At 50.2% G+C, this 27,246-nt stretch overlaps 1 protein-coding gene across 3 annotated transcripts in view; it reads left to right on the plus strand.

Annotated features, from left to right (window-relative positions):
* The window catches only part of NR6A1 (nuclear receptor subfamily 6 group A member 1), a 110,519-nt gene extending 89,467 nt beyond the window's left edge, over positions 1-21,052 (plus strand). For 2 of the 3 annotated variants that reach the window (XM_067471729.1, XM_060757620.2), the window contains 7 exons: positions 4,130-4,185; positions 6,777-6,946; positions 7,074-7,301; positions 8,819-9,073; positions 16,821-16,942; positions 18,869-19,021; positions 20,653-21,052. In XM_067471729.1, the coding sequence (XP_067327830.1) occupies positions 4,130-4,185; positions 6,777-6,946; positions 7,074-7,301; positions 8,819-9,073; positions 16,821-16,942; positions 18,869-19,021; positions 20,653-20,741 (1,073 nt within the window). In that variant the 3' untranslated portion in view covers positions 20,742-21,052. The remainder of the gene's footprint in view (positions 1-4,129; positions 4,186-6,776; positions 6,947-7,073; positions 7,302-8,818; positions 9,074-16,820; positions 16,943-18,868; positions 19,022-20,652) is intronic. The other variant, XM_060757618.2, reaches the window with a different exon arrangement.
* Positions 21,053-27,246: the final 6,194 nt, after the last annotated feature.

Raw genomic sequence — 27,246 nt, forward strand, 5'->3', positions numbered from 1 at the left:
CTGCTGTTTGTTAGCCGTTCCTTTTTGATTCAGGTGGCCATTTGCAGAAGGCAGTCCTTCCTGGGGGTGATTTTTCTGCCCTTGGAGCGTTTGTTGATGTGCCTCTTCCTCTTGTTCTCTTGTTCTGAAACTCAGAGTGAGGACCTCTTTGGATTAGGCAAATGCCTAGCTTGCATTTGCCATCTACTGATTCAGGTGAAGTTCATCCCAGTGTGGAAATATTCTTCCCCCCCCCCCAAAAAAAAACCACTCTATGTGTCAACCTTGCTACCTTTTTGACACCTTTGTGAAAGTGTTTGTTGTCCACCCACCTTAGTGATGAGTGTACACCTGAGTGTGGCCACCAGAGGGAGACTGGTGGCACTCAGCCGTGGCCCAGAAATGCCAGCCTCCTCCGAAATGGGTCTGGGGGAGATTCAGGACAGGAAGGCCTTCTTCGTGCAGGGCCCAGTTAAATGGTGGACTCCCTGTAGGAACCTCTGCCAGCTTGGATAGCGTGAAAATGGGTGAGCTAAATTCCTGAAGGTTAGACACACCCAGTCGCTATTGGCTGTGATGGATATATCCTCCTTTTTGCACCAACAGCATGTGCTGTATAGTATTTGGGGGGGGGGGGGGTCAGCAATAAAAGTGGGGTGCAGTTGCACTTGGGACAGAATTTCCTTTATGGCCAGCATTTGAGAAACTGGCGGGCCACTTCATGAAATGAAACATAATCTGTATAAATAAACATGTGATGTTCATTTGGGGATTAACATAATTCAAAAACCACTTGACGAATTGACAACAGATTTGGACACAATACACGTACCAGGCCAATGAGTAACCATCACTCATAAAAACACTAAAAAAAAACTCAGCGGAAAGGACTTAAAAGGCCAACAAAGCAAAAAGACGTGACGGCGCATGCATAAAACCACATAGATATGCAAACACACATATATACACATATATACACACACACGTATACACATATAGATACACACAAAACACATAGACACAGGCTGGGCCACAGCAACGCATGGCAGGGGACAGCTAGTAATCTATATAAATAAAAATATAAATAAAAATGTAAAAATAAAAAAAATCACTGGGCGAATTGACCCCAAATTTGGACACAATACACTTATCAGACCAATGAATGACCATCACTCATAAAAACACTGAAAAACACAGCGGAAGAGACTTAACGTATTCTCCCCTACGAACCATCTAGGTTGTTAGATCGTCTGGAGGGGCCCTGCTCTCGTTCCCACCGGCTTCGCAATCATGTCTGGTGGGGACGAGGGACAGGGCCTTCTCGGTGGTGGCTCCTCGACTCTGGAACTCTCTCCCACTGGAGATCAGAACTGCCCCCTCCATTCTGTCGTTCAGAAAACGGGTGAAAACCTGGCTATGGAATTTGGCTTTCGACGAGTGAATCAATATTTCTGTGATCGGATAGATGACGATGAATGATGTACAACGAATTCACTATGACGACTGACCATTGTTATTATGCGATTGCATTTTGCTGTTATAACGTTTTAATTGAATTATGTTATATGATGTTTTTAATGATTGTTTTGTGATTTTATTGTTGGAAACTGGCCTGAGTCCCCCGATAGAGGGGAGAAGAAGACCGGGATACAAAATTGCTTAATAAATAAACAAATTAAAAAGCCAAAAATTAAAAAATACATCACAACTCATGTGCACAATACACAAACATATACACACACAAAACACATATACAGAGACCGGGCCACAGCAACGTGTGGCAGGGGACGGGCTAGTACTGATAATGAATTTAGTACCCGGCTCAAGGTGGGATACAACTGTTGGGATTCAACCCCACACTGCCCAAGTCTCAAGTCCTCAATGAGGAACGGTTTAGTGAGCATGAGAATAGTCTGAGGGTTTCCCTTCCCCCATGTCTGCTGAAGGAGAGTTGGGAATGGGTCTTTTTCTTCTCTCTCTTTTCTGCTCTCATCCTGAGGGGGAGGCCAACATTTCATGGAGGGTCCCTTCTGTGGATCTCGGGGCCAAGGAGGCTCAGACAGCAAGTTGCAGCCTGTCACCTGTATCGTAGGGCTCTTGAGGTCATAACCAGTACTATGAATTACACCCAAAAGCCAGCAGCTAGTGGGCTTGTGATGATAATAGTAATAATAATAATAATAATAATAATAATAATAATAATGGTCCCAGTGGTGATGGGCGCACTGAGTGCCATGCCAAAAGATCTCAGCCGGCATTTGGAAACCATAAACATTGACAAAATCACGATCTGTCAACTGCAACTTGACTTGGATCATTCGGAAATACATCACACAACCCTAGACGCTTGGGAAGGGTTCGACTTGTGATTTTTTGGATATGAAATCCAGAATAAAGATCCCGTTTGCTGTGACATACTGTGCTTTTGTGTCAATAATAATAATAATAATAATAATAATAATAATTGTCAGCTGCAAAAGGCCACCTTAGTGGGATCTGCATGCATTATTCACCGATACATCACACAGTCCTAGACACTTGGGAAGGGTCCGACGTGTGATCCAATGCAACAGCCAGCAGAGTGATCTTGTCTGCTGTGGACTCATCTTGTGGTGTTTCAAATAATAACAATAACAACATCACACATCCTAGATGATTGGGAAGTGTTCAACTTGTGATTTTGTGATACGAAATCCAGCATAGAGATCTCGTTTGTTGTGACATGCTGTGCTTTTGTGTCAGTAGCATAATAATATTTATTTATTTATTTATGTATTTGCAGCTTTTCTATTCCGCCCTTCTCCTCACCCGGCAGGGGACTCGGGGCGGATTACAGTGTACACATATATGGCAAACATTCAATCCCAATTTTTGACATACAAGCATATACAGACATACACAGAGGCTATTTAACTTGAGAGCTGTCGCTTCCCTCATCCATCTGCGATGCTGATGAAGCACTTCCGCATTCCCCGCATGCTTCCCCGCTGGAATGCTCTGCCGGTCTTCTTTATGGCCTCATAAATCAGTTAATTTAGCCTCCCCACACTTTAAGGTGGTACCTTATTTTCCTACTTCACAGATGCAACTGTCTTTCGGGTTGCAAAGGTCGACAACAGGCTACATACAATTGGTTGGAAACCCACTCCAACCCAGGCTGGCTTCGAACTCATGACCTTTTGGACAGAGTGATCTTAATGCAGCTGACACTCAGCCAGCTGCGCCACAATTATAATAACAATTGCATTGTTATTATAATTATAATAACAATGCAATACAATACGTATAATACAATTACAATATAATAATTATAAATAATAATATCGTCGAAGGCTTTCATGGCTGGAATCACTAGGTTCTTCTCACTACCTCTGAGGATGCTTGCCATAGATGCAGGTGAAACGTCAGGAGAAATGCCTCTAGAACACGGCTCTATACCCCGAAAAAACCCACAAGAACCTAATAATAATATCTGCTACTACTACTTTATACCCTGCCACCATCTCCCCAAAGGGATTTGGGGCAGAATAATAATAATAATAATAATAATAATAATAATAATAATAACAACAACAACAACAACAACAACAACAAGACTGCCTACGTTGGCAATCTTTAGGAAGAGCTTGAAGACCTGGCTATTCCGGTGTGCCTTTCCAGAATAGGAAATCCGCAGCAATCTGTCCAAAAGCACTTTATTACAGATTAAGATTGTCCGCACATTGCACCTATCCAAAAATCCTTATATATCACTCAGCACACTCAGCACTTTTTACTCTGTACCCATTACATTTGCCCAGCCTAGTTTTTATTGTATCACAGTGTGTTGTTTTCACTGTTTACTGTTATTGCTTTTAATGTTTTTGACTTGCTTTTGGTGTATATGTAATTGTTATACTGTATTGTTGTTTCGTTGAGGCCTTGGCCTTTGCAAGCCGCATCGAGTCCTTCGGGAGTACAAATAAAGTTAATAAATAATAATAATAATAATAACAACAACAGAATAATTGTAAAATCCCACCCATCTATTGGGCTTTGCAGTGGTGGGTATTCTTTTCTGCTCTTCAAACTTGTAGGCATACCCAGCTTTTGACCATCTTATCTTTTCTTATGTGTCCCCCCCCCCCCCCCCGCTCCCTCCTCCTTGCAGCAATTCGCGAAGACGGCATGCCTGGAGGCCGGAACAAGAGCATTGGACCCGTCCAGGTGAGCCACTCTTTCAGGGCAACGGAACCCAGTTCCCTCTTTGGCGTCCCCGCTCAGCCAGGCCCACTCTGGGGGGCCGGTGGGGCACTTGAGCTGTGCCGGACCGCTGGCTCTTTCCGTGAGTGGGCAATCCCTCCACCCCAGGAGCAGCCCTTCCGCCCTCCGCTAAGCCAGCGTAAGCCCTTCAGTCCCCGCCAAGCTCTGCGTAAATCTTCCCCGTGATCACGGCAGCGCAATTTCTGAAGTTGTCTCAAGCAGGGCACCCCGTAAATGCCTGGCTGATTGATGCACCGGCTTGCCTGGAGACGCCTTGTAAAATGCGGGCTAATTCTGCCCAATCGCTCCCTGCCACACCAGTGAGAAATGATGGCCGCTTTCCAGATGGCGATTCGGGGAAGGGGGCCAGGGGGGGGGGGGGGCGAGGGTGTAACAGAGCGAGGTGAGGAGCCAGCAGCCTTTGGGATCTTGGCTTAAGAAGGCAGGGGAGCATTTGCGTGTGTGTGTCTTACCCATTAGGGTCTGCAGGGGAGCTTACCAACAAACATAAAAACAATGACATAAATAAGCTTTACAAAGAGACGGACACCCATCAGCAGCTGACAGATTGCTGGGAAGATCCGCAAAATAGATCTTTGGAATCCCAGCTGTCAAAGCGCTCTTAAGTCCACGCTCACATAGGCTCGAGCAGCAACGGAGAACCTCAAGCAATCGGTTCGAAACTGACCTTCCCAGGGTCACTGCCTGGCCCCCAATTTCCAAGCTTTTGTACAGGAGCGTTGCTGCCTATTTTTAGGAACTTTCAGCCCCTCTCTTGAGTCTTAACTATTGGAAGAAAGGTTCGAGATTTAAAAAAAAGGTGTTGTAATTCTACCTATTTTCCCATTGGCCTCACCTTCCCCAAAACAGATCCAAAACGGAAAGTAGTCTTTGGATGGAAAGATACTCACTCTCCGTGATTTAGGGCAGAGGCTGTTACTCAGTGGCTTCCACACAGATGGTTCCAGGCTCATAGATAATAATAATAGTAATAATAATAATAATAATAATAATAATACTTTATTTGTCCCCCGCTACCATCTCCCCAAGGGACTCGGTGCAGCTTACATGAGGCCGAGCCCACAATACAACAATAAACAATAACAACAATAATACAAAACAGTAAATAAACTCATAAGCAGAAATTAGCTTATGAGTTTGAAAGATGAAAGGAAGACTCTGAAACCCTGGAAACAATATGGAACTAGGTTGTTGTAGGTTTTTTGGGCTGCCTGGCCATGTTCTAGAAGCATTCTCTCCTGACGTTTCGGGCCATAAAGAACCTCACAACCTCAGAGGATGCCTGCTATCGATGCAGGCAAAACGTCAGGAGGGAATGCTTCTAGAACATGGCCAGGCAGCCCGAAAAACCTACAACAACCCAATAATTCCGGCCATGCAAGCCTTCGACAATATGGAGATAGAGGGGACGGTGGGCCGACCCAATTTATTTATTATTTATTTATTTAAAAGTTTTGTATCCCGGCCTTCTCACCTCTCTTGAGGGACTCAGACTGGTTTCCAACCATAATATCACATACAATCAATAAAACATCATAATACATATTACAGTAAAACCTTAAAACAGCAATTACAATCAATAACTATAAATGGTCAGTTGTCACACTAGAATCGATTGTACATCATCCTCCATCCATATCTCAGGGTGTTGGCTCACTCGTCGAATGCCTGTCTCCATAAACATGTCTTCACCTATTTCCTAAATGTCAGGATAGACGGGGCGGTTCTGATCTCCAGTGGGAGAGAGTTCCAGAGCCGAGGGGCCACCACCAAGAAGGCCCTGTCCCTCGTCCCCACCAGCCGTGCTTGTGCAGGCGGTGGGACCGAGAGCAGGGCTTCTCCAGACGATCTTAATAATCTTGATGGTTCGTAGGGGAGAATACGTTCGGAGAGGTAAACAGGGCCGGAGTCGTTTAGGGCTTTATAAGTTAACACCAGGACTTTGAATTGTGCTCGGAAGCTAATTGGCAGCCAGTGGAGTTCGAGTAACAGCGGAGTGGTGTGCTCCCTGTACCCAGCGCCTGTTAGTAGCCTGGCTGCTGAGCGTTGGACTAGCTGCAGCTTCTGGGCAGTCTTCAGAGGCAACCCCACGTAGAGAGCGTTGCAGTAGTCTAGATGGGATGTAACCAAAGCGTGGACCACCGTGGCCAAGTCAGACTTCCCAAAGTACGGGCGCAGCTGGCGCACAAGTTTTAATTGTGCAAAAGTTCCCCTGACCACCGCCGAAACCTTAAGGCCGCCCTTTGTTCCTGAAGTGGGGTCCCGAGCCCCCGAGAGAAGAGCAGTGCTTTTCCTGCTGGGCGTCAGCTCTTCTTTCACCTTGTCCTTGGCTCCAAAGATGGGGTTCAGGATCTGTCCCCTGAGGAGGAGGAGGAGGAGGAGGAGGAGGAAAGCAAAGCTAGACATATCCATCAGGGTTCCTTCTTGCAGTGGGAAGGACCTCATCCTTTCTCCTGCCTTGCTTCTGCAAGAGGGTGGGAGCCACTTTCCGCCACTGTTTTCTCCAAGGTGCGCTTTGTCTTCCTTCCTGGCAGATCTCTGAGGAAGAGATCGAGCGGATCATGTCTGGGCAGGAGTTTGAGGGGGAGGCCAACATCTCCTGGAGCAACAATGGGGACAGTGACAACAGCTCCCCTGGGAACGGGGTCTCGGAGAGCAACCAGCCCTCCCCAGTCTCCACCCCATCCTCAAGGTGGGACTTGCGGTAAGGGGAGGGGCGGGTGGGGGGGGGGTTGGGCAGGTGGGGGGCCCAGGGTTCAGAGGTGGGCTGCGTCTGCCCCTCTCCCAGCGCCCTCTTCGTGTCTCTCCCCCCCCCCCCTTGCTTCCCGTAGGTCTGTGGAGATGAATGGATTCGCCGCCCTCAGGGATCCGTACATGGGCACGCCGGTGCCTGCGCCCTACCAGTACCTTCCGCACCTTTTGAGCTGCCCGGCTCACGCGGCCATTGTGCCCTCCCAGCCCCGGAGCCATGACCCCCAGTCCCACAGCCTCCTCATCAGCCAGCTGGTGTCTGCGGAGGACTTGGAGCCCCTGGGCACCCCCATGCTCATTGAAGACGGGTGAGTGCTACACCCACATTCCCCTGCCTCTCCCAGGTATCCCCACAGGCCGCTCTTCAGAAGGGGTGGGTGGAGACCTCGTCAACAATATGAAACATTAACTAGGTAATTACAGAAATGTGAGTCAAGAACTGAAAGGGTTAAATGGATGCAATGATGCGGTAAAAGCTGCAGTTCAATCTATAACATCTCAGAAACATTTGGGCGTTCCATGGGCAGCGTCCTTGCAGACAGCCAATTCTCTCACACCAGAAGCGACTTGCAGTTTCTCAAGTTGCTCCTGACACAACTCTATATATATACACACACACACACACACACACACAGAGAGAGAGAGACAGTAGGCCTCAGTGTTAGTTCACCTCAGTCTGAGAGAGCCCTCAAGTGTTAGCAGACCTCAGTGGGAGAAAGGCCTCGGTCAGAGACAGCCCTCAGTCTGAGGAGGCCTCAATGGGAGAAAGACCTCAGTGTGAGGTGGTACTTGCAGTTTCTCAAGTTGCTCCTGACACGACTATATATACATACATACATATATATACACACACACACACACACACACACACACACACACACACAGTAGGCCTCAGTGTTAGTTCACCTCAGTCTGAGAGAGCCCTCAGTGTTAGCAGACCTCAGTGGGAGAGGCCTCTGTGTGCGGTAGACCTCAGTGGGAGAAAGGCCTCAGTCAGAGACAGCCCTCAGCCTGAGGAGGCCTCAATGGGAGAAAGGCCTCAGTGTGAGGTGGTATGCCTCAGTGTTAATAGGTCTTAGTATGAGAAGGCCTCAGTGTGAGAGAAGCCCCAGGCTGAAGGCCACAGTGTGTGCAGCTCAATTGTGAAGGCTGCTGTGTGTAAAGCTACTGTGAGAAACGCCTGTGTAAGTTGGGTGTGAGAAGAGGCTCAGTGAGAGTGAAGCTGTTTATCTGCATGAGAAAGAAACCAAACATGGAAGCAAAGAAGGAAGTATAAACAACTTTATTTATGTTATGAAAACCTTATTATAGTAAATAGTGCAACCGTATTATTTTCCTACAAAGAAAAGCCTCCTGTGGAAGAGATAACATTGGTCTCTGAGTTTCTGTTCCTTTTATCACTTTGATCTACTGGCGCTGGGTCACGCTGCTGCTGATAAGTTACTCTGCTGTGCAATTATGAGGAGGGTCTTTTGCTAATAAGCCCACTCACCCAACAGACCCACTGGGCCCCTAAAGCCAGGAGTAAGGAGCATGCAGGCCTCCAGATGTGAGGGGACTGCAACTCCCAACAACCCTGATTCAGTATAGCTAGTGTAGGAATGCTGGGAGTTGGTGTTCCACAACCTTTGGAAGCCTGCACATTTCCCAGTTTTACAGAAGCTGTGAAACCTCCTGAGTGACAACCTTGGGCCAGTCACACAGTCTCTCTCAGCCTGAAATACCTCTCTAGATTGTTGTTGTGGGGAGAAAGGAAGTGATCATATCCCCCTCTTCTTCTGTCTCAGATTCCCAAGTTTAATGGCTTTTTTCGACTGTCCCGCAGGTACAAGGTGACTCAGGGCGAGCTCTTTGCCTTGCTGTGCCGGCTGGCGGACGAGCTGCTCTTCCGCCAGATCGCCTGGATCAAGAAGCTGCCCTTCTTCTGCGACCTGTCCATCAAGGACTACACCTGCCTCTTGAGCTCCACCTGGCAGGAGCTGATCCTGCTCTCCTCCCTCAACGTCTACAGCAAGCAGATTTTTGGGGACCTGGCCGATGTCACCTCCAAGTACTCCCCTTCCGATGATGAGCTCCAGCGGTAAGACGGGGGGAGCAGGGGTGGGGGGGGGGGCGGGGGCGGGGAGGAAACAGCTATAATGTATTTTTAAAAAACACAAAGTTAAAAACAATGTGGTTGCATTGCATTGTTGCAGGTTTTTTCGGGCTATATGGCCATATGGTTGCACTATTTACAACAACAAGGTTTCCATAACGCAAATAAACAAATACACAGTGGCTTTACACACAGTAGCCTCCACACTGGAGCTTTCTTGCACGAGGCTTCTCTCACACAGAGGTTTACCTCACATTCCTCAGGATGACACTAGCTTTGGCCCACTGACTCCCAAAAAGCTTCGGCATAACACAAATAAACAAATACACAGTGGCTTTACGCACAGCAGCCTTCACACTAGAGCTTTCTCACACAAGGCTTCTCTCACACAGAGGTTGGGAGCGAATTCCACAAGTGGGGGGTCACCACCGAGAAGGCCCTGTCCCTCGTCCCCACCAGATGTGTTTGCGAGGCTGGTGGGACCGAGAGCAGGGCCTCTCCGGTGGATCTTGAACCACGAGGCGGAACGTAGAGGGAGATACGTTCGGACAACTAAGCTGGGCCGGAGTCGTGTAGGGCTTTATAGTCCAAGACCAGCAATGATTCGAGGCATTGGCATGCTGGCTGAAATCCAATCAGAGGATGGGCCGGAGGTGTCACTGCCTTGGTTACCAGAAGCGACTTGCAGCCCAAATTTACTGAAATACATATATACACACACATAATGTCCCAAGTGTGCAGAGTGCTTTGGAATCCTGTAATTTCAAGTGCTGGCAGCTGCGGTTTGAAAGGCAGATGTGGCGTGAGCACATTGGCATGATTCGAGGCATTGGCATGCTGGCTGAAATCCAATCAGAGTCTGGGCCGGAGGTGCTACTGCCTTGGTTGCCAGAAGCGACTTGCAGTCCAAATTTAGTGAAATGCGGAGACATGCATGTAGCGCCCCAAGTGTGCAGAGTGCTTAGAATCCTGTAATTTCAAGTGCTGGCAGATGTGGTGTGAGCGGAGTGTCGTGCCACGCAATTCCGTGGCTTGGTGCTGACCTTCCCGCTACATCCTCTCCCCTTCCAAGGAAGCCCTTCCAGAGCCAGCTCAGCCTCCCCTTCCGGAGGGAGGACTAAATAGCACCCTCCAGATGGCCAGATGGCCAGCCCGGCCTCCTCCCAAGTCATGCTCGGAAGGCGCAGTGGCAGTAATGCGCAGCAAGGGGGCGCCTGCCGGCCACCTCTGGATGCTTCCCAAGGGAGGAAAAGCTGGCCTGGATCACGGAACGCAGGATGGGTCAGAGGACTGTTTTCCGGGGCATAAATTTGGACGGCTGGGTGAGGCGCCTGACACCAGCCGAGACTCCACTGACAAACTGGTGCTCCCACTGACCCTGCCGCTCATGAATCAGGGCCGCTGGGGAGGAACTCGTTCCCAAATGCCAGCCTGCCTTGTTTAGATAGTATCTGGGGGGGGGGGGGGTTCTTCGCCCATCCAACCCCTTCCTCGCCAGGCAGCAACATCAACACCTGCCCAAGCCCAGCAGCATTGAGGGGAAGGGGCATTGCCTTTCCCCATTGGGGTACAGTACGAACCCCCAGTGGCGCAATGAGGTAAACCCTTCAGGACTGAAGACTGGCAGGTCGGAGGTTCGAATTCAGGAAGAGCGTGGATGAGCTCCCTCTGTCAGCTCCAGTTCCCCATGCAGGGACATGAGAGAAGCCTCCCATAAGAATGGTCAAACATCAAAACATCCAGGAAAGGTCACAGGTTTGAATCCGGGGAGAGTGCATATGAGCTCCCTCTGTCAGCTCCAGTTCCCCATGCGGGGACATGAGAGAAGCCTCCCACAAGGATGGTCAAACATCAAAACATCTGGGCAAAGTTCGCAGGTTTGACTCTGGGGAGAGCGCGTATGAGCTCCCTCTGTCAGCTCCAGCTCCCCATGCGGGGACATGAGAGAAGCCTCCCACAAGGATGGTCAAACATCAAAACATCTGGGCAAAGTTCGCAGGTTTGACTCTGGGGAGAGCGCGTATGAGCTCCCTCTGTCAGCTCCAGCTCCCCATGCGGGGACATGAGAGAAGCCTCCCACAAGGATGGTCAAACATCAAAACATCTGGGCAAAGTTCGCAGGTTTGACTCTGGGGAGAGCGCGTATGAGCTCCCTCTGTCAGCTCCAGCTCCCCATGCGGGGACATGAGAGAAGCCTCCCACAAGGATGGTCAAACATCAAAACATCTGGGCAAAGTTCGCAGGTTTGACTCTGGGGAGAGCGCGTATGAGCTCCCTCTGTCAGCTCCAGCTCCCCATGCGGGGACATGAGAGAAGCCTCCCACAAGGATGGTCAAACATCAAAACAAGGTCACAGATTCGAATCCGGGGAGAACACGTATGAGCTCCTTCTGTCAGCTCCAGCTCCCCATGCGGAGACATGAGAGAAGCCTCCCACAAGGATGGTCAAACATCAAAACATCTGGGCAAGGTCACAGGTTTGAATCCGGGGAGAGTGTCTATGAGCTCCCTCTGTCAGCTCCAGCCCCCCATGCGGGGACATGAGAGAAGCCTCCCACAAGGATGATAAAACATCAAAACATCCGGGCTTCCCCTAGGCAGCATCCTTGCAGACAACCAATTCTCTCACACCAGAAGCAACTTGCAGTTTCTCAATTCGCTCCTGACGTGAAAAAAAAATAGGGTGCATTTAGAGCAAAATCAGAGCGTGGAGGGTGGCCTGGCAGAAATATTAAAAATTAATGAGTTTTTTTTATTGCAAAAGTGTGAGTCAAGCCCTGAAAGAGCGAGTAGGCCGAAGCCTGTTAGAGTCAGTGGGCCAAAGCTAGTGTCGTGCTGAGGAGTGTGAGGCACACCTCTGTGTGAGAGAAGCCTTGTGTGAGAAAGCCCCAGTGTGAAGGCTGCTCTCTGTAATGCTACTGTGTCGCCGCCCTGAGACGCCTTCGGGCTGATACGGGCGGGATAGAAATAGCGTAAATAAATAATGTTTGTTTAATGTATTGTCGAAGGCTTTCATGGATGGAATCACTAGGTTCTTGTGGGTTTTTTCGGGCTAAAGAGCCATGTTCTAGAGGCATTTCTCCTGACGTTTCGCCTGTATCTATGGCAAGCTTCCTCAGAGGTTGTGAGGTCTGTTGGAAATAGGACAATGGGTTTATATATATCTGTGGAAGGACCGGGGTGGGACAAAGGACTCTTGTCTGCTGGAGCTAGGTGTGAATGTTTCAACTGATCACCCTCATTAGCATTTGAAGGCCTGCCTGAGCCTGGGAAAATCTCTTGCTGGGAGGAAAAAACCAGGCACAGATTAACACCTCCCAGTAAGAGATTTTCCCAGGCTCAGGCAGGCCTTCAAATGCTAATGAAGGTGATCAGTTGAAACATTCACACCCAGCTGCAGCAGGGAAGAGCTCCTTGCCCCACCCCAGCCATTCCACAGATATATAAACCCAGTGTCCTAATTCCAACAGACCTCACACCCTCTGGGGATGCTTGCCATAGATGCAGGCGAAATGTCAGGAGAGAATGCCTCTACACCATGGCCATATAGCTCACTACCTCTGAGGATGCTTGCCATAGATGCAGGCGAAATGTCAGGAGAGAATGCCTCTACACCATGGCCATATAGCTCACTACCTCTGAGGATGCTTGCCATAGATGCAGGCGAAACGTCAGGAGAGAATGCCTCTAGAACATGGCTCTTTAGCCCGAAAAAAACCCACAAGAACCTAATGTTTGTTTATTTGTGTATGGAAACCTTGTTGTGGTAAATAGTGCAACCATATTATTTTGCTGCAAAGAAAAGCCTCCTATGGAAGAGACAACCTTGGTCTGTGTGTTTTTGTTCTTTCGATCACTTTGGGGTCCTGGTTCTGGGTCACGCTGCTGCTAATAAGTGACTCTGCTGTGCATTTATGGGGAGGAGGGTCTTTTGTTGCTAAGCCCACTCGCCCAACATGACCCTCCTCCACACTTCCCCATGCAGATAGGCTTCTCTTCCCTTTCAGGGTCACACTCTCCTTCTGAATTCTTGACCTCCAAGAGGTTTAGGTTGCTTTGAAACTCCTCACCTCTCTGTAAACAAAGCCTGGCCATTTCTCACCTCCTCTTCCTTTCTTTTCCCAACACAATTGGCATCTTTTCTCATAGAATCTGTCTCTTATCAGGAATCATAATTAAGGCTCGAGACTTGCACCGCCACAGACCAAATCTGGTTTGAAGGAGGGAGTGGCGGTGCAATGCTCAGGAAACTTATGAAGAGGGATTCCTCGTGCCTCCCTTTCCCTCACAGTTGTGTCCATAAAATAGCACAAGGGAGCTCGCCTGGGTTTCTCGATGTGCCTTGGAGAAGGGTGGACTCGTGCGCAGCCCTGGCGTGCCCACAGATGTTGCAAGAGAAGGGAGGTGGCCCGTGACCAAGAGCTTTCATCGCCTTCAAAATTGCTTTCTTGAGTGCCTGACTCCCAACAGTTAAGCTCAGGCCACATTGAGTCCTCTCCCAGTCATAGAATCAAAGAATCATAGAATCAAAGAGTGGGAAGAGACCTCATGGGCCATCCAGTCCAACCCCATTCTGCCAAGAAGCAGGAATATTGCATTCAAATCACCCCTGACAGATGGCCACCCAGCCTCTGTTTCAAAGCCTCCAAAGAAGGAGCCTCCACCACACTCCCTCTGGGGCAGAGAGTTCCACTGCTGAACGGCTCTCACAGTCAGGAAGTTCATCCTAGAGTTGGAAGAGACCTCCTGGGCCATCATCCAGTCCAACCCCATTCTGCCACGAAGCAGGAATATTGCATTCAAATCACCCCTGACAGATGGCCACCCAGCCTCTGTTTCAAAGCCTCCAAAGAAGGAGCCTCCACCACACTCCCTCCGGGGCAGAGAGTTCCACTGCTGAACGGCTCTCACAGTCAGGAAGTTCTTCCTAATGTTCAGATGGAATCTCCTCTCTTGTAGTTGGAAGCCATTGTTCCATTGCGTCCTAGTCTCCAGGGAAGCAGAAAGGAAGCTTGCTCCCTCCTCCTCCTCCCTGTGGCTTCCTCTCACATATTTATCCATGGCTCTCATCATATCTCCTCTCATCCTTCTCTTCTTCAGGCTAAACATGCCCAGCTCCTTAAGCCGCTCCTCATAGGGCTTGTTCTCCAGACCCTTGATCATTTTAGTCGCCCTCCTCTGGACACATTCCAGCTTAGAGTCAATATCTCTCTTGAGTTGTGGTGCCCAGAATTGGACACAATATTCCAGGTAAAGTGGTCTAACCAAGGCGGAATAGAGCATGGGGAGCAGGACTTCCCTGGACCTAGACACTATGCTCCTATTGATGCCTGAGGCCAAAATCCCATTGGCTTTTTTTGCCGCCACATCACATTCCTGGCCCTCATGTTCTCCTTCCTCCCCACGAGGACTCCAAGATCTTTTTCACACATACTGCTCTCGAGCCAGGCATCGTCCCCCATTCTGTATCTTTGCATTTCATTTTTTCTGCCAAAGTGGAGTATCTTGCATTTGTACCTGTTGAACTTCATTTTGTTAGTTTTGGCCCATCATCTCTCTAGTCTGTCAAGATCGTTTTGAATCCTGCTCCTGTCCTCTGGACTATTGGCTATCCCTCCCAATTTGGTCCTGTCTGCAAACTTGATGATCATGCCTTCTCACCCTTCATCTAAGTTGTTAATAAAGATCCTGAACAGGACCGGGCCCAGGACGGAACCCTGCTTGTGGCACTCCACTTGTCACTTTATTTATTTACTTACAGTATTTATATTCCACCCTTCTCTTCAGGGCGGGTTACAATGTACATATACATGGCAAACATTGAATGCCAATTAGATATACAACATATATAGACACATACAAAGGCAATTTAACATTCCAGCCTTTTCTGGCTTCATGAGGGAATGCTCGGTTCCGGCCACAGGGGGAGCTGCCGCTTCACCGTCCATTTGTGACACTGGGTCCTTTGATGGAGTACTTCCTCATTCTTTTGCATGCTGCTGGAAGATTTTATGGCATTGTAAATTAGTTAAATTAGCCTCCCTACATAGATTTCCTGCTTGGCAGATGCGACTGTCTTTCAGGCTGCATAGATCAACAGCAAGCTAGACTATTAATGGTCAGGAGCTCACTCTGGCCCTGGGCTGGCTGTGAACTCATGACCTCTTGGTCAGTAGTGATTTCATGCAGCTGGCTACTAACTAGCTGCACCACAGCCCGGTCCTATAAGCTGCTCAGGATTGTGTCAAGGAAAAGATTTGCGTCCTTGTTGCTTTCTGCGTGGTGGTCTGAGAAAAGCAAGACCGGTCCTCAACTATGTGCCAGCCTTCCCCCACAAGAAGGTCTTGAGAGCAGCAAACATGCAAGCCCAAGAGGGCAGTGGCGGGGAGAGAGGGAACACGAGGTCTGGAGTTATGTATTTATCGTGTCATCAGCAACCATTGTATTGTAATTCTAACAGAGCAAAACAAACACACAGATTAAAAAGAAAAAGAAAGAAAAAACACACAGGTTTTGCAAATTTGGTATTTGGTTAAATGTCCTTTGACCAGTATCTGGCCACTTGGGGTGCCTCTGGTGTTGCCGCAAGAAGGTCCTCCACTGTGCATCATGTGGCAGGGCTCAGGGTGCATTGCAGCAGGTGGTCAGTGGTTTGTTCTTCACACTCGCATGCCAAGGATTCCACCCTGTAGCCCCATTTCTGAAGGTTGGCTCTGCATCTCGTGGTGCCAGAGCGGAGTCTGTTCAGCGCCTTCCAAGTCGCCCAGTCTTCTGTGTGCCCAGGAGGGAGTCTCTCATCTGGTATCACCCATGAATTGAGGTTCTGGGTTTGAGCCTGCCACTTTTGGACTCTCGCTTGCTGGGGTGTTCCAGCGAGTGTCTCTGTAGATCTAAGAAAACTATGTCTTGATTTAAGTTGTTGACGTGCTGGCTGATACCCAAACAAGGGATGAGCTGGAGATGTCTCTGCCTTGGTCCTTTCACTATTGGCTGCTCCTTCCCGGCAGATGTCAGGTGGGGCAATACCGGCTAAGCAGTGTAATTTCTCCAGTGGTGTGGGGCGCAGACACCCCGTGATAATGCGGCATGTCTCATTAAGAACCACATCTACTGTTTTAGTGTGGTGAGATGTGTTCCACACTGGGCATGCGTACTCAGCAGCAGAGTAGCATAGCGCAAGGGCAGATGTCTTCACTGTGTCTGGTTGTGATTCCCAGGTTGTGCCAGTCAGCTTTCATATGATATTGTTTCTAGCGCCCACTTTGTGCTTGATGTTCAGGCAGTGCTTCTTGTAGGTCAGAGCACGGTCCAAAGTGACTCCCAGGTATTTGGGTGTGTTGCAATGCTCCCGTGGGATTCCTTCCCAGGTAATAATCCTCAGAGCTCGGGATGCTTGTCTGTTCTTAAGGTGAAAGGCACATGTCTGTGTTTTAGATGGATTAGGGATCAGCTGGTTTTCCCTGTAATAGGCAGTAAGAGCACCTAGAGCTTCGGAGAGCTTCTGTTCTACCATCTCAAAGCTCCCTGCTTGAGCAGTGATGGCACGATCATCAGCATAGATGGGTCTGGAGTTACTCAGTCAGGAAATGGACTTAGAAGGCTGTTGGCCCCCTTTCTCCTGCTTCCCAAGCTGGTTCCTTCCACAACGGACCACGAGGGGCAGGAGGACCTGAATCCTTTTGAGGCCTCCTTGAGACGTTGGGGTCTCCTCTTTCCTTTCTCCTCCGGACAGGTTTAGCGAAGAAGGGATGGAGGTGATGGAGCGACTCATCTACTTGTACCGCAAGTTCAACCAACTGAAAATCAGCAAGGAAGAGTATGCGTGCATGAAAGCCATTAACTTCCTCAATCAAGGTGAGGAGAACGAGGAGGGGGCCGGGGGAGAGGCCGTCCTTTCTGCTCCTCTGCTTCTCCCTCTCTTGTGCTGCGCTCTTCCTCTTGTTTCCTTGCCTTCCTTCCTTCTCTCTCCATTTCTTTTTCTCCACCTCTTTCTACCACTCTCTCTCTCTCTCTCTTTTCCCCCCCTTTGCCTCTCCGTCTCTCCGTCTTTCTGTCTTTCGCTGACAACAGCCTCTTTAGCGTTGACCTCAAGGCTGGAATGGACGTCAGAAAAACCCACGCCGTCCCTTGTTTCCCTGGCAGCAGTAGCAGCAGCAGCAGGGTTGGATTCAGATCCTGCTGTTGCTGAAAGAAATGCCCAGAAAAGGCTGTCAGGGAGGACTGGGGCGAGTGAGGCGGGAGAAAGCCCTTCCTCGCAAACAGCCACTGCCCACTCTCTTTTCTTATGCCATGTGTAACAATGCCGTGCCCAGAAAGACACCAGCACAAGTCATGTTCGCCTTGTGCCAGGGGAGCCCCACGTGGAGTCGGGAAGCGTGGCTCAGCTAGAGTGGCTGGACTGGGCAAAAGGGCAAAAGGGCGGTGGGGGCTGCATTTGGGGGCTGCTTTCTTTCCCCTCCCTAGAAGCTCCTCTTGTGGCCTCAAGACCTTGGACCAGGTACTAGAGATCGCAAGTTTAGCCCCAGGAGCTCTGTTGGGAGTGATGATCTGTCTGAGCTCAGCAAAGCCCTCCTGGAGTTGGTTTCTCTTTCTCAGAAGCTCTACAAGACTGCAAAGAGAACATTCTGCCTCTCCAGAGAAGTGGTTCTCAACCTTTTTTTGACCAGGGACCGCTCGACTAGGGACCACTATGACCAGGGACCACTTGACTAAGGGCCACTTTGACCAGGGACCACTTGACTAGGGACCATTTTGAGCAGGGACCACTTGACTAGGGACCACTTTGAGCAGGGACCACTTTGTCCAGGGACCACTTTGACCAGGGACCACTTTGACCAGGAACCACTTTGCAAGGGGACCATTTTGACTGGACACCACTTTGACCTGGGACCACTTTGTCCAAGGACCATTTTGACCTTGGACCACTTTGCAAGGGGGCCGTTTTCACTGGAGACCACTTTGTCCGGGGACCACTTTTGTCCGAGGACCACTTTGCCCAGGGACCACATTGACCGGGGACCACTTTGTTCAGGACCACTCTCCCAACATTAGAACCAAAAGGGTTACGAATCTGGTTTTGGTCAACTTTCAATTCGGTTTGGCGGTGCTGATCCAGAAAACTGCCTTGGTTAGACCACATCAGCTCTAGTTTCTGATACAGAACATATGCCACCCAGGAGTTGCCATCTGGTCGCCCACAGAAAACCCTATTTAATTAACCTTGGCACTATAAGAGGGTTTTGCGAGACCAGTTGCTCTCATTGCAACCGTGTAGTAATGGTGGTCCATGAACCACAGATTGGGACCACTTCTCTAGAGACAAAAGTGTAGACTTACTACAAAAGAGACAAATCTTCAGTTCCTGAGTATACGAAAGATATCAAATATTAGAAGAATTAGGGAAGGCAGACTCTTTCAGTACAGGATTTCTGGGCCTTTTCTTTCCACCCATCGCTTGCCTCCTTCTTCGTATTCTTTCTTGGAGATCCAGAGAAGCCAAAATGGAGATGCCAGTCCAGGAACTAAGCTCGACGGTTGTGTTGTTGTGCTGTCAGTTCCGCCGCATGCTTATCCCATGCCTTGGGAACTGTAAATCCCAAGGCACGGTCTGGGATAGATTCCCCCCTCCCTCTCTGGGAGCGAAATGGCAGAGCTGGCCTGGGGCTGAGACTGGTATTGCCGTTGGCGATGGATGCCCCTCGGGGTTGGCGTTTGGGGGGGGGGGGTGGCTGCCCCGTCCTCCCTCCTTCCCGCTGAAGCGGCCGCCTCTTCTCCGCGCAGATATCCGCGGCCTGGCCAACGCTTCCCAACTGGAGCAGCTGAACAAACGCTATTGGTACGTGTGCCAGGATTTCATGGAGTTCAAGTATCCCCATCAGCCAACCCGGTTCCCGGACCTGATGATGTGCCTGCCCGAGATCCGTTACATTGCAGGTGAGGACCTGGGGGCGCTCCGGCTCACCTGTCCCGGCCTCCGGCTTGTGTGGGACAAGAGATGCCACGCCAGCTTCTCTGTCTCTCCTTCTGTGGGTGGGATGGGGATCCATCAAGGGCAATCCAGAGCAGCTGGTGGGCTTTCCTTCCCCAATATTGTGTTCGATTTTATATTACGTTATTTCGCTTTGTTTACTCTACTCCGCTACTGTATGTATTTTATTGTGGTGTAATTTTTGTTGCTTTTTTGTTGTTTGCATTTTGTATTTTATTTTGCTATATTGTATCTTTGGCCTTGGCCTCATGTTATTTATTTATTATTTACTTATTTACTTTATTTGTATACCGCTCTTCTCAGCCCTTAGGCGACTCAGAGCGGTTAACAACAAACAGCAGCAACAATTCAATGCTAGCATCATACAAACCATATAAAAAACAATTAACATCAATAAACATCAATAACAACTCATTAGCGTCTCATAACTAAAATCATAATCCAAGCTCGTCATCCGTAGTTCCAATTTCCTATAATTCATTATAATTCATTGCACTGCCTATTCAAACGCCTGTTCAAATAACCAGGTTTTCACTTTCTTCTGAAATGCCATTAATGAGGGAGCCGATCTAATGTCTGTGGGAAGGGCGTTCCACAGCCGAGGGGCCACCACCGAGAAGGCCCTGTCCCTCCTCCCCGCCAGCCGTGCCTGAGTTACAGGCGGTATCGAGAGCAGGGCCTTATCAGTGGTGTTAGCCACTCCGAGTTCCCCTCAGGGAGATGGTGGCGGGATATAAATAAAGATTATTATTATTATTATTATTATTATTATTATTATTAGTGCTGTTTACATCTATTATCCAAAAGCCTGGTCCCAAAACCATGCCTTTAATTTCTTTTGAAAAGCCAGGAAGGAGGGGGACTGATCTTACCTCCATTGGGAGTGTGTTCCATAAGTGGGGAGCCACCGCCTAGAAGGCCCTGTCTCTCATCCCCGCCAGGCACATCTGTGCTATTGACGGGAGCGAGAGCAGGGCCTCCCCAGGTGATTTTAGGTTACGAGGTGGGGCGGAGGGGTGGGTGCGTTCGGACAAGTAAGCTGGGCCAGAACCGTATAGAGCTTTATAGGTCAGAACCAGCACTTTGAATTGGGCTCAGAGATGGACCAGCAGCCAGTGGAGCTGGCATAACAGGGGGGTGGTATGTTCCCTACATGTTGCCCCAGTTAGTAATCTGGCTGCCTCCCGTTGGACTAGCTGACGTTTCCAAACCGTATTCAAAGGCAGCTCCGCATAGAGTGTGTTGCAGTTAGGGTTACACTCCTTCTGAGGACACAGGTCGACAGTCTGGGGTCCTTCTGGAATCAACACCTGAGCTTGATGCTCAGGTGTCAGCAGTGCTTGGCAAGGCCTTCAAACTGTTAAAACGTGTGCGCAAGCTGCAACCGTACCTCGAGAAGCCTGACTTGGCCACAGTGGTCCATGCCTTCGGGGAAAAGGAAGGGGGCTGAGGCTGTTGGGAGTGGTGGGAGTTGAAGTCCAAAACACTTGGAGGGAAGGCCGCAGTTGGCCCATGCCTGGCCGATACGGTGAGCTGTGGGCCAGCGGCTGATTGGCGTGTGGGTTTCTCTCCACAGGGAAGATGGTGAGCGTTCCCCTGGAGCAGCTGCCCCTCCTCTTCAAGGCCGTGCTGCACTCCTGCAAGGGCGGCATGACGAAGGAGTGAGGGGGACCGAGAGGAGGGGGACCCCTGCAACCCGGGCCGAAGACCGGAAGTGGCTGCTTTGGCAGGGCAATGGGTAGCCTTGCCGTCGTCGTAGCAGGAATCCTCGTTTTTTGTATTTTTTTTAACTCGTTTCCTATAATATTTATTTCACGACAGAGCTGAATGTATGATCTGCAACCCTCCTCCTCTTCCTCCTCCTCCCCCCTTGCCCTTCTGCATGGCACTCTGTACGAGTGCAGCCTCCCTCTCTCGCAGTTTACAGAAATGTGAAGGTATTTGTGACAGTGTTCTTAGGGTGATAGGCCTTTTGTACGGGGGGGGGGGGGGTAGGGAGGGGCAGAAGGGAGGGGCGGTGGGTGGGTTGGGGCTGACGACTCAAACTACCTCAAGCAGAGAAAGGCGCTCTTTGCAGTTTTCCAAAGAAAGCTCCTCCGTCTCAGGGAATCAGCCAGGCTCATTTCTCTCTACTCTAGAGAGATGCTAAGCGACCCAGGGGTGCGGGCAGGTGAGGCACGGTGTGGCAGCTGACTCCTCTCAAATTGAGAGCCCTCCGCCCCCCCCCCCCCAATTCTCAGGAAGACCTCCCCCCATCTCCCCTCCCTATTCCACATCCGCACGGGCACTCACATTAACCACGGTATAGTAGAGTCTCGCTTATCCGGCCTTCGCTTATCCGACGTCCTGTCTTATCCGACGCCCCGCTTTTCCTCCAGCATTTCCCTTTCAATTAAAGGAGTGCATTTCCACAACTCTCCCTCCATTCCCAGTGAGTGAAAAAGTCAAGGCAAGGAGGAAGAGGAGAGAGGAAAGGCGGGAAAGAGGCAGGACCGAAAGCGGAAGCGTCCTCCCGCCTTCCCTCGGTGGTTTCCACACTCCTCGTCCACATCCGGGCACTTCCTGCTGGGCCACTCTAGCCCTGAGTCGTTGTTTTGACTTAACCCTTTGAGTCCTTGTTGTGAGTATTCTCGATGTCTAACACTGCATCGGACGGGTAACAGTAGGAGACTCCCCGTTATCCAACATTTTTGGCCCATTTATGTCGGATAAGCGAGACTCCACTGTACTTTGGAGCGGCCAGTTTTCCTTCCGTTTGCAGTGTGGCTCCTCCTAGCTTCATTTTACAAGAAGACTGCAAGGAAGGGAATGGGGCAAGGCGAGAAGGGGAATGGGCACCCCCTCCTCTCCAACACTCTCTAGGGCATTCGACCTTTCCATCCCCCCCCCCCCCCCGACCTCTTTCCTGGGGAAGGGGAACTGAGCCAGGCAGGGTCTGAAGGCCAGAGAGGAAGATCTAGCAGGTGATGTCCACCCCACAGAGGTGATGCCCGGTGCTGTCCCCACCACGGTGACACCCCAAGAGCACACCCATTGCTGCCACCATTGCCTCTTCCCACTACCACCTCTTCCCCCATTTTGCATCTGGACACTTGGCACCTTTCAGGGAGAGATGCCCAGCTGGTCGATGGATCCACCCATCTCGGAAGCGCCAGTGGATGTGGTCGACCCAAGCGCCCACCCCTGCCCCACTCTGTAGATGCCGCAGACGCTGTGGCAACCCCCTCCCCAACTCATGCCGAGGAGCCCCCCTTGCGCCCTTCTCTTCCGGTCTTGCTTTGCTCCCCTCCTCCTCCTCCCCCCTCCTCACACCCACCCACCCACTCCTCCCCAAACAGTGTTGCTGCTGCTGCTGCTGCTGATTCCAGCAAAGTGAAACGGGTAATAGCCACACACAGCTGGAGCTGGCCAGCCATTGGTGGCGATGTGACTCCCCCCCCCCTTTCCCCCAAAACTGGTGTTCCAGTTCTTTTCCGTTGGTCCAAGATGTCCTCCTCCAGCTTTGGACACGACATATAGATATATATACCTCAAAGGGCAGCGGGAGAGGGGGACTTCTCCTCCTCCATCCGCCTGCTCTTCTGTCTGTCTCTCTGTCCGTCTTGTGTTTTGAAACTAGAGAAGTGCTGCCTGCCCAAACGTTTGGTGTTGTATTGATTATTTTTTTTATTATTATTATTATCGTTGTGATGACTTTGGGAAAGCGGTCCACAATACCTCCAATGAGATTGCGTTCCCTTCCGGGTGTGCTAGGGAGGGGAATACATTGCACAAAATGAGGAGCTGACCCCCCAACCCCCACCCCCACCCCCTTTGTGGCTAACAAGGGTCAGTTTTGAAACGGATCGATCCACGGCTGTGGGAAGCGTTCCGTTTTCTCGCAGGCACAGCAAACCTTTCCAAAGTGACTTGACTTTAGCAGGAGAGGTGCATTGCGTTGCCGCTCTTCGGCCTTTGCGGCTGGTGGTCCATTTTTCTGTGTCGACAGCCCCCTCCCTTCACCCACAGCCTCTGTTTTGGGAGCCGAATCCGGGCATAAGCCAAGAGGCAAAGTAGGAAGCCAGGAGGTGACTCGTCGGGCTGCCATTTATGCCTCCCGAAACCAAGTCCGCTCACGGCTTGGGGTTTTTGTTTTTGTTTTGAAACAGGGTAACGTGAATGTAATGTGTTGCGGACTCAGGTATTATTATGTGAAGAAAATAGGAATGTAGCTAGAGGTGTAGAGACCGTAGGTCGCTCGCTAGATGGATTTGTGAATTTGGTTTGAAGGACACTCTGCAAGGATTTGCTTTTGTACCGTTCTGTGCTCAGCAGGCGCTTTGCAAATGTTTTGCAGGATCATGGCATACTTCAGGCTTGTTCTGGGGCCGGTGGGGTGGAAGTGGGTGGGGAGAAGAGGGGTGGCATTCGTGGCTTTTGGCTCCTCTCGCTACTCCTGAGTTACTTTCAACCACCCAATGGGATGCAGCCAGGTTCCCAACAAAGCATCATTTTTGTCCAGAGCCTGATTCTATGCAAATACCCATTCCTCACTTTGGAAGAGATCTCTATCGCCCTCTCTCCCAGGGGTCCTCAGACTTTTGTAACTGGTGTCAAACTGCATTAATTCTGCAGTGTGGATGCACTCCATTTTTCAGCGCCAACAGAAAATGCTGGAGAGGTTGGGGAGGAATATACTCAGGAGTTGCAGTCGCTCCTGCAATCAAATATCATTCTGAACTGTCCCAACAACGGATTTCAACCAAACTTGGCACGCAGCGTGAGACAAAAAGAATGAAAGGCGCTCTGAGTAACCTCTGAGAGGGAGGCCTCCTCCTCAGCGGGCCGGATGAATGCCCTCGGTGGGCCCCATGTGGCCCCCGGGCCGTAGTTCGAGGACCCCTGCTGTATCCCATCATCACACGGGCACACACGCACACACAACACCCATCTGTCCATCCGAGTAGAAGCAAGGAAGACACCAGGCAATTGCCACACAACCACGCTCGCACAGAGAAGCTGCTAAGACTAGAAAGATTCCTCTTTCTTAACTTTCCTAACTTTCCAAAGTCAAATCGTAGGATCAGATTCCCTCCCTTTGCCATTCCGTTCCGTCCTTCAAATCATTTTTTTGTTTGTTCTGTTCTGTTGTTTATAAACTTGAATTTCTTTTTTTTAAAATATTTCTAATGAAAACACAACCAAAAAAAAAAGGATTTTGGGGGTGGGTGGGGGGGGGGGGAATCCATTAGCACCTCTTGTCTCACACCCCCCCCCCCCCCCCGGTGCCACCACCATTCTACCTCATCTTGAGCCAACCGAACCAGGAGTGAAGGGGGTTGCACAGTTGGCAGAGACCAAGGTGGTGGCACCGCTTCTCTTTCTCAGGCTTTGATGTGGCAATCAGGACTGCCCGGGTGGGTGGGTGGGTGGGTGTGTGGGGAGGTGGGAAGTGGGCAAGGACTCTGGGTGGAGCATAAAGCAAACGTGGTTGGGGTCCTTTGACTCTTGTATTCAGGTGTAGCAGGAGGTCAGTCAGTCCAAGGTGGTGGTCCAGGGATGAGTGGCAGCAGTGTAGACCTTTGGCGTTTCCTGGGTTCCCCGTGCACGCCCCCCAGGCTGACCACGGACGCTCAGGGATATGTATTTAAATCGAATCCAGAGAAACGCCCATGGTTGCTGCTGTCATCCAGGTGAGGATGCTTCCTCCTTGGCCTACTCATCACCTTCCCTTGTCCTTTGAAGCCTGTTGTGTGGGTACCCAAGAGGGCCACAACGACACCCCAGTGGGTGAGAAACTCCCCCCCCCCCTTGACCCTCGTGCTGGACGAAAGAGCCACCCCATCTGGGCACCCGCCGACCTCAACGGAGCCGCCTTCGTGATTGAGACATTTTTCTTTCTTTCTTTCCTTTGTATGAAATCGTCTTGTACTAGTTGTTGATAACGTTGTTGACTCTATTTCCATAACAAAACTACCTCTTGTGTGACATCCTGTTTATCATCTCAAAGGGATTGTGTGAAAATAACAAAACAAAAGCTTTTCTTATTGCATTGTCCTGACCCCCCCCCCCCCCCCCCGTCCCCAAATGTTTCCTCGGAAACAGAAAGCGTGGGACATTTCTCTGCTGGGAGTGTACGTGGCTGTCCCAGTTTTGGGAGACTCGCACTCTCGTTCTTTGAGCCCATGTGCACATGCCCATTGTGCCGTGGCACGAGAGAGCTAGCAACGTTGGTTCTTGGCAGATCTCAGCGTGGGCAAAGCGTGGCCTGTCAGAATCGCAGTGGGTGCAAATCATCCAAACTGTTGCAGACGGTCCAGGGATGGGTTTGTGTGCGCAAGCGCTCTGAAACCGCTTGTGTCTGTAGATGTGCAAACTCAGGGCAGGATGCCATTGCATCTTAGAACCACAGCATGACCACGAAAAGACCGGAGATTCGGCAGAATCCCTTCTTGACAAACCCAAGCTGTGCTGTTGTAACTGGGAGATTATTTTAGCAGCACTGGAATTGAGGGAATGGTGAAGGTGGGCTGGGTAAACAAACAGACCTGTTCTCATAGTTCTCCAGGTATCGAGGTCGGGCTGACTGGTCTGTGCTTCCCCGGCTCCTCCGTTTTTCCCTTTTGGAAGAGGAGGCTAATCTTTACTCTTGTCCAGTCGCCCGAGAGCACATCAGAAAGTTCCTTCAGCACACGCTGGGCGCACTTCGCCTGGACCGAGAGATGAGAACTCTAGGTTCTTGTGGGTTTTTTCGGGCTATAGAGCCATGTTCTAGAGGCATTTCTCCTGACGTTTCGCCTGCATCTATGGCAAGCATCCTCAGAGGTATGAGGTAACCTCATACCTCTGAGGATGCTTGCCATAGATGCAGGCGAAACGTCAGGAGAAATGCCTCTAGAACATGGCTCTATAGCCCGAAAAAACCCACAAGAACCTAGTGATTCCGGCCATGAAAGCCTTCGACAATACAGATGAGAACTCGTTTAGGTGAATTAGGTGACTCCTGACAATCCCCTTGATTTACAGTCTGGATTCAAGTTCCCTTCTCAATTGATGTGGAGTAGTTCAGCCTTCTCTTTACTGCCCCACTTCAGTGATGGGAATTTACCAGTACCTCCCAGTACTCTTCACCATTGTACATACTGGTTAGAGTCCCCTTTAGAGATCGAGTGGGATAAAAAAGGTTATAGAACCATAGAGTTGGAAGAGGCCTCTTGGGCCATCCAGTCCCACCCCATTCTGCCAGGAAGCGTGACAATGCGCCCCCAAGAGAGGGCCATCCCACCTCTGCTTAAATGCCTCCACCACACTCCAAGGGCAGAGAGTTCCACTGCTGAACAGCTCTCACATTGTGATTAGAGCTGCAGAAAGTTGCAGCCCACCATCTGGAGTGGCCACAGGATTTCCTAATTGAGGGGAACATTGTTTAGGGAAGCATTGTTGTGCTGCAATACCATGATCCCTCATAAAGGAGCTCTGAAGTGCACCAAATGTTGGCCTTCTCTTCACCCTTTGCCTGGCTGAACATGTGCACAACCACACAAGCCTGGCCGATAGAAGTTGCAAACACAGAACATCTGGAGGGCCACATTTCCCCCACACAGGTCCTGACTGAGACACATCCATGCGCTGGAAGAAACCCAGTGCGCAACTGCTACCTCCCCCCATATCTTGCCCAGCTCTGTTTAACTGACCACTGCCCCCTGCCTCTTGGAAGTGGGGTGAAGTAGTTGAGAAGGAGGCGTCCAAACCTTCGATTTTCACACAATCCCTTGTCATAAATCAGGGACACAGGATGTCACCACAACATAACAAATAGTGAATGTGTAGCTGTTATGTTTTTTTTAACCTGCTTGGAGCTGGAGCATGTGGGGCAAGACCGCATGGCAGAGGCGCCCGCCCCACGAACTTCGCCTGGCCGAAGAAGGTCATCCTATCCGTGCGTCAGGCTGGACGTCTCCACCCCCGTGGACCTCTCCAAGCTCCGCTCTGTGACTTGACTACCTGTGGAAATGTGACCAATAAGTGTTGAACGCATGTTTAGCCAAGTGTTAGATATTTGAACTAATAAATGTGAATGGTTCTTGCACATTCCGTTCTGCTTACTTCTCATCTTTTTTTTTTTTTCCCGTTCCCAAAATCTGCTTTCCGGTGGTCTTCTCTCTCCCCAAGTGCGAGGAGAGCTCCACCT

The sequence above is a fragment of the Anolis sagrei genome, chromosome 11 (assembly GCF_037176765.1).
Source record: "Anolis sagrei isolate rAnoSag1 chromosome 11, rAnoSag1.mat, whole genome shotgun sequence".
Classification (NCBI taxonomy): domain Eukaryota; kingdom Metazoa; phylum Chordata; class Lepidosauria; order Squamata; family Dactyloidae; genus Anolis; species Anolis sagrei.